We start from the raw sequence: 7,500 nt of genomic DNA on the forward strand, positions 1-7,500 counted from the left end.
GGACAGTGACAATACCCTTGAGACAGACCATTTATACATATGATCAGCGGTCAGCTCCTTTTCCACCCATGCTAGGACCACGGAAGGCCAGGCGATGGCTACAGTGTGACTTAGCAGGTAGATAGGAACCCCCATCCTTAGCTCACAAGGATGGGGAAGTTATAGACACCTACAAGAAACTATCAAGCTTGAGCGGGTCTCGAATTCAAGTCCAGTAGATCGCCAGGCAGGGACGTTTCCAATAGGCCACCATGGGTGCTGTTATTATTATTATTATTATTATCATTATTATATTTACTTGCTAAGCTACAACCCTAGTTGGAAAAGCAGGATGCTATAAGCCCAGGGGCTCCATCAGGGAAAATAGCCCAGTGAGGAAAGGAAAAAAAAATATTCTAAGAACAATATATACAGCATTTCAGTAGTCGCATTGGTATTAATTGTAGTATTACGTACTAACCTCATAATATCCATTAGCATACCAGTAGTTAATAAAATAAACATGAAAATAAATAGTTGATAAAAATTAATATGTGATAGGCTACACCATAAAAGATTATTTTGGCCAAAATAAACACAAACACACCCGGATTAATTTTTTTTTATTATAATTATTATTTCAGTAGACGCATTGGTATTAATTCTTGTAGTAGGCATGAACATCAGAACATCAATTTGTCATAGCTAATAAAAAAAAGCATTATAATTAATAATCAATAAAAATAAATATGTAGTAAATCATAAAAGATTTTTTTCCAGCCAAAAATAAACACACAAACACACACGGTTTCATTTTTTTATTCTTATCTCGTTCCAGATTCGGACTTCCAGTACGACCCAACTGGGTGGGAAGTCACCCAGGCTATGAAATTCGCCTTCGATGAAAATGGCTACATTCTTGTCAGGTACGTGCAAGATATAGGAGTCGGGTTAGAAATAAGGAAATTGTATTTGCCGCATGAAGGAGACTGGGTGCGATGTGGAGGGAGGAATGCCAGTTGAATGTGTGGCCTAAATTGAATAATAATAATAATAATAATAATAATAATAATAATAATAATAATAATAATAATATTATTATTATCATTATTATTATTATTACTAGCCAAGCTACAACCCTAGTTGGAAAAGCAAGATGCTAAAAACCCAAGGACTCCAATAGGGAAAAATAGCCCAGTGAGGAAAGGAAATAAGGAAATAAATAAATGATGAGAAGAAGTTAACAATAAATCATTCTAAAACAGTGACCATAATAATAATAATAATAATAATATTAATATTATTATCATTATTATTACTAGCCAAGCTACAACCCTAGTTAGAAAAGCAAGATGCTAAAAACCCAAGGACTCCAATGGGGAAAAATAGCCTAGTGAGGAAAGGAAATAAGGAAATAAATAAATGATGAGAAGTTAACAATAAATCATTCTAAAACAGTGACCATAATAATAATAATAATATTATTATTATCATTATTATTACTAGCCAAGCTACAACCCTAGTTGGAAAAGCAAGATGCTAAAAACCCAAGGACTCCAATAGGGAAAAATAGCCCAGTGAGGAAAGGAAATAAGGAAATAAATAAATGATGAGAAGAAGTTAACAATAAATCATTCTAAAACAGTGACCATAATAATAATAATAATAATAATAATAATAATAATAATAATATTGTTATTAATATTGGCATTATCATTAGCTGACATAAGTCTTTTTATAGTTTATTTGTGAAATATCTTTTTGGAGGCCTCTTTTTTTTTTTAAATATTTTACTAATTGTTAATTATTTCTCATATCGTTTATTTATTTCCTTATTTCCTTTCCTCAATAGGCTATTTTTCCCTGTTGGAGCCCTTGGGTTTATAGCATCATGCTCTTCCAACTAAGGTTGTAGCTTGCCTAATAATAATAATAATAATAATAATGATAATAATAATAAATCATAATAATAATATTAATTTGCGAAGCTACAACCTTAGTTATAAAACCAGGATGCTATAAACCCAAGAACTCCAACAAGGAAAATAACCCAGGGAAGAAATGAAATAAGGAAACACATAGAATAGTGTGCCTAAGTGTATCCTCATGTAAGAGATCTCTAACCTAGGACAATGTAAGAGTGCAGAGGCTATGGCACTACCCAAGACTAGAGAACAATGGTTTAATTTTGAAGTGTCCTTCTCCTAGAAGAGTTGCTTACCATAGCTAAAGAGTCTCTTCTACCCTTAACAAGAGGAAGGTAGCCACTGAACAATTATAGTGCAGTGGTTAACCCCTTGAGTGAAGTATTATTCGGTTATCTTAGTGTTACCAATTGTATGAGGAAAGAGGAGAATATGTGATGATATGTAATAATACGCAAAACACGTACGTAATAATACTGATACTATTCCATTAATGAAATGACTACAGAAATACAGGCAAACATGAATGGCAACTAATTCTTATAAAGATAAATACATTAATAATATTTGGTCACATCCTAGTAGGTACCCTTTATGGTGGGGAAACCTTAATGTGCTGGAAGAATTTGTGTATCGTAATGATCAGCAAAGCTGTACTAGTCAGGGCTACCCATACTAGGTTGGGTTTGCTCTGAATGATCAGACTAAAGTCTACCACTATCATCAATCCGCAGTGGCTAGCCTGGTGAAGAAAAACTGGCCAAACCCCAGACATGAATAAGTCTGAGGCCTTTGCCCCGCACTTTGCCCCGCAGTGGACTAGAAACGGCTGCATTTGTTTTTGTAGGAGGTTATGGTATAACAATACGAGGCAGGAAACATAAAGCGAGGTTTACACGATCGAACGGTTCGTCGAACCCGGTTGTCGAACCAGCTTGTCGAACCTGCTTGTCAAACGGATCGAAAAGAGATTCAGCCACAAATGCATAGGGTTTATGGACAATGAAGCTCCGCCCACAATAGTCGGGAGAGAGCAGAATGTCTTCGAGCCGTTCGACGAACGTGTTCGACAACATCACTTCAAACACTTTGTCTGTCGAACCGCGTTCGACGAACTGTATAGCGTGTAAACACACCTTAACAATTAACCTAACGGGTTAGCGGATGTTCCATTCTGTCAAGATTGAATCGTGTCCTGTGATTATGGCAACAAAGGAAAACTATCATCCTGTAAAGAATGATAATCACGTAATCATAAATACATTTTCGTATCATATTTCTGAATGGAGTTTCCGCTAGTGCTGAGGTAAATAACCGCTTGAACAATTCACGCACAATGGTAATTCATACCTCGAACCAATTACCATTACTTTCTTTATTGCAAAATAGGAAAACTATAAAACCTTGTCCGGCTTTCTGGGGAATCCCACACCACTATATTTCTTTCTTCCGATTTTTTATATTAATTGGGCCAAAAGGAAATTATCATCTATAATTCGTTTTCCTAGAAAAATACACGGATCGCCAGTCAATCAATTGAATCACTTTGAGTTGAAGATAACGAATTGAAGATAAAGGGAAGTTTATGAATGGCAGGGAAATGAATGGTACACATAATAAAGGATAACTTTTTACACCGAATGTAAAAAAATATATTTTTTTGAAGTATGCCATAATCTAGTTCTCGAAAGAGAAGACTTTCAAAACTAACGAAGAAGTGGGTAAAGAATCTTACTCGAATTTCACTAATGAAATAAGATTCTCAGTTCAATTGTGTCGTATTAATTTAAGTACAGTCAAAAGCAAATGTCCTGTCGTCTCCAGTCCCCCTCTGTCACCCCCCCCCCCCTATCTATTGATTCCAGAATTATTATTGGATTTGTGAATTGTGTATGAGTAAGGTTTTTTCAGTCAGATCAAAATTTACAAATTATTCTAAAATTCATTATTATAGTGAATAACATTTCTGTCGGAATATTATATCGAATAACACAACATATGAGTCTATACAACGTAATTATAATTTTGAATCATTAAGAAAAAAATTATGATACTGATGAATCGATATTGAATTACTTTCAAACAAACTGACTCCTTCCTCGTAACCACTCAAAAACACCCCACACTTTCCGCATCTAGAATCACACTCTTTATATATATATATACATACATATATATATATATATATATATATATATATATATATATATATATATATATACACAAATATATATATATATATATATATATATATATATATATATATATATATATATATATATATATATATATATGTGTGTGTGTGTGTATATGTATATATGGGAAGAGAGAGAGAGAGAGAGAGAGAGAGAGAGAGAGAGAGAGAGAGAGAGAGAGAGAGATAGAGAGATTACTCCTAGTTTGTCTTTACGAAAGATTTTTCAGTCGGGTCATAACATATTTCAAAACTAAACATCGATCCTTTTTGTCAACAAGTTGTTTGTGAGAATGGCCTAGCAAATAACACAACAAGTATACCATATAATTATAAGTCAGAATAATTATAATGATGGACTTTATATCTGGAGAAATTATACTGAATTTACGTTCATCCATAATTTTTCGTGGTTCCCCTACCATCACACCCCCTTACAGTTCTAACAAGTACTTCCCCGGCCCACCGTCGTCCTCCCCCCTAACAAACAAACTCTTCTACGCCTGAAATTCTGTAGTCTATAGATATTGGGGGTGACTGGAGATGACAGGACATTTGCTTTTGACTGTACATAGCATTTGAAATCAGAAATATTGAAAATTCACAAAAGTAAAATCTTCAGTCACAAGAGATAAAACTACAGATATTCCATAATATGCTTCATATAAATAGCTAGCAAATAGACCAAAAATAGCTACGTTAATTCATTTAAACAATACTTATGAATAATCAGTTTAACTAATATGAAGTAAATTAAACATTGAAAAGTGCATTAATGAAAAAAGTTAAACATAAATAAAATTAGGGTTCAGGAGTGAAGGTTGATCATGACGTTCCAACAGTAGATTTAGTGGAAGAGCATACCTTTTATAGAAGGCATTGGAGAGGGCACCTTAGGCAACCGACCCCTTAATTTAGGGATAACGATTGTAAAGAAGAAGTAAGTTTCGTGTACATTTATACATATCTCTCCGGCAGAAACTTGCTGAGTTCAGTAGATATAACGAAACTGAATTTTGAGTACATTAATAAATATCTCTCCAGCAGAAACTTGCTGAGTTCAGCAGATATAACAAAACTGAATTTTGAGGACTTTTACAAATATCTCTCCGGCAGAAACATATTGAGTTCAGTAGATATAACGAAACTGAATTTTGAGTACATTAATATCTCTCCAGCAGAAACTTGCTGAGCTCAGCAGAAATATCGCAACAGAATTTCGAGTACATTTTTAATATCTCTCGGGCAGAAACTTGCTGAGTTCAGCAGATATAACGAAACTGAATTTTGAGTACATTAATAAATATCTCTCCAGCAGAAACTTGCTGAGCTCAGCAGAAATATCGCAACAGAATTTCGAGTACATTTATAAATATCTCTCCGGCAGAAACTTGCCGAGTTCAGCAAATATAACGAAACTGAATTTCGATTACATTAATAAATATCTCTCAGCAGAAACTTGCTGAGCTCAGCAGAAATATCGCAACTAAATTTCGAGTACATTTATAAATATCTCTCCGGCAGAAACTTGCTGAGCTCAGCAGAAATATCGCAACTGAATTTCGAGTACATTTATAAATATCTCTCCGGCAGAAACTTGCTGAGTTCAGCAGATATAACGAAACTGAATTTTGAGTACTTTTACAAATATCTCTCCGGCAGAAACTTGCTGAGTTCAGCAGATATAACGAAACTGAATTTTGAGTACATTAATAAATATCTCTCCAGCAGAAACTTGCTGAGCTCAGCAGAAATATCGCAACTAAATTTCGAGTACATTTATAAATATCTCTCCGGCAGAAACTTGCTGAGTTCAGTAGATATAACGAAACTGAATTTTGAGCACTTTTATAAATATCTCTCCGGCAAAAACTTGCTGAGCTCAGCAGAAATATCACAACTGAATTTCGAGTACATTTATAAATATCTCTCCGGCAGAAACTTGCTGAGTTCAGCAGATATAACGAAACTGAATTTTGAGTACTTTTACAAATATCTCTCCGGCAGAAACTTGCTGAGTTCAGCAGATATAACGAAACTGAATTTTTAGTACATTAATAAATATCTCTCCAGCAGAAACTTGGTGAGCTCAGCAGATATATCGCAACAGAATTTCGAGTACATTTATAAATATCTCTCCGGCAGAAACTTGCTGAGTTCAGCAAATATAACGAAACTGAATTTCGAGTACATTATTAAATATCTCTCCAGCAGAAACTTGCTGAGCTCAGCAGAAATATCGCAACTGCATTTCCAGCACATTTATAAATACCTCTCCGGCAGAAACTTGCTGAGTTCAGCAGATATAACGAAACTGAATTTTGAGTACTTTTACAAATATCTCTCCGGCAGAAACTTGCTGAGTTCAGCAGATATAACGAAACTGAATTTTGAGTACTTTTACGAATATCTCTCCAGCAGAAACTTGCTGAGTTCAGCAGATATAACGAAACTGAATTTTGAGTACATTAATAAATATCTCTCCAGCAGAAACTTGCTGAGCTCAGCAGAAATATCGCAACAGAATTTCGAGTACATTTTTAATATCTCTCGGGCAGAAACTTGCTGAGTTCAGCAGATATAACGAAACTGAATTTTGAGTACATTAATAAATATCTCTCCAGCAGAAACTTGCTGAGCTCAGCAGAAATATCGCAACAGAATTTCGAGTACATTTATAAATATCTCTCCGGCAGAAACTTGCCGAGTTCAGCAAATATAATGAAACTGAATTTCGATAACATTAATAAATATCTCTCAGCAGAAACTTGCTGAGCTCAGCAGAAATATCGCAACTAAATTTCGAGTACATTTATAAATATCTCTCCGGCAGAAACTTGCTGAGCTCAGCAGAAATATCGCAACTGAATTTCGAGTACATTTATAAATATCTCTCCGGCAGAAACTTGCTGAGTTCAGCAGATATAACGAAACTGAATTTTGAGTACTTTTACAAATATCTCTCCGGCAGAAACTTGCTGAGTTCAGCAGATATAACGAAACTGAATTTTGAGTACATTAATAAATATCTCTCCAGCAGAAACTTGCTGAGCTCAGCAGAAATATCGCAACTAAATTTCGAGTACATTTATAAATATCTCTCCGGCAGAAACTTGCTGAGTTCAGTAGATATAACGAAACTGAATTTTGAGCACTTTTATAAATATCTCTCCGGCAAAAACTTGCTGAGCTCAGCAGAAATATCACAACTGAATTTCGAGTACATTTATAAATATCTCTCCGGCAGAAACTTGCTGAGTTCAGCAGATATAACGAAACTGAATTTTGAGTACTTTTACAAATATCTCTCCGGCAGAAACTTGCTGAGTTCAGCAGATATAACGAAACTGAATTTTGAGTACATTAATAAATATCTCTCCAGCAGAAACTTGGTGAGCTCAG

General features: G+C 34.6%; 1 protein-coding gene across 1 annotated transcript in view; it reads left to right on the forward strand.

Moving 5' to 3' along the window:
- LOC137639239 (L-proline trans-4-hydroxylase-like) overlaps positions 1-7,500 on the forward strand; it is a 17,778-nt gene that overhangs the window by 1,847 nt on the left and 8,431 nt on the right. Inside the window, exon 2 of the mRNA XM_068371532.1 lies at positions 818-905. Within this exon, the coding sequence (XP_068227633.1) occupies positions 818-905 (88 nt within the window). The remainder of the gene's footprint in view (positions 1-817; positions 906-7,500) is intronic.

This window comes from Palaemon carinicauda, chromosome 4 (genome assembly GCF_036898095.1).
Source record: "Palaemon carinicauda isolate YSFRI2023 chromosome 4, ASM3689809v2, whole genome shotgun sequence".
In the NCBI taxonomy this organism is placed as follows: Eukaryota; Metazoa; Arthropoda; class Malacostraca; order Decapoda; family Palaemonidae; genus Palaemon; species Palaemon carinicauda.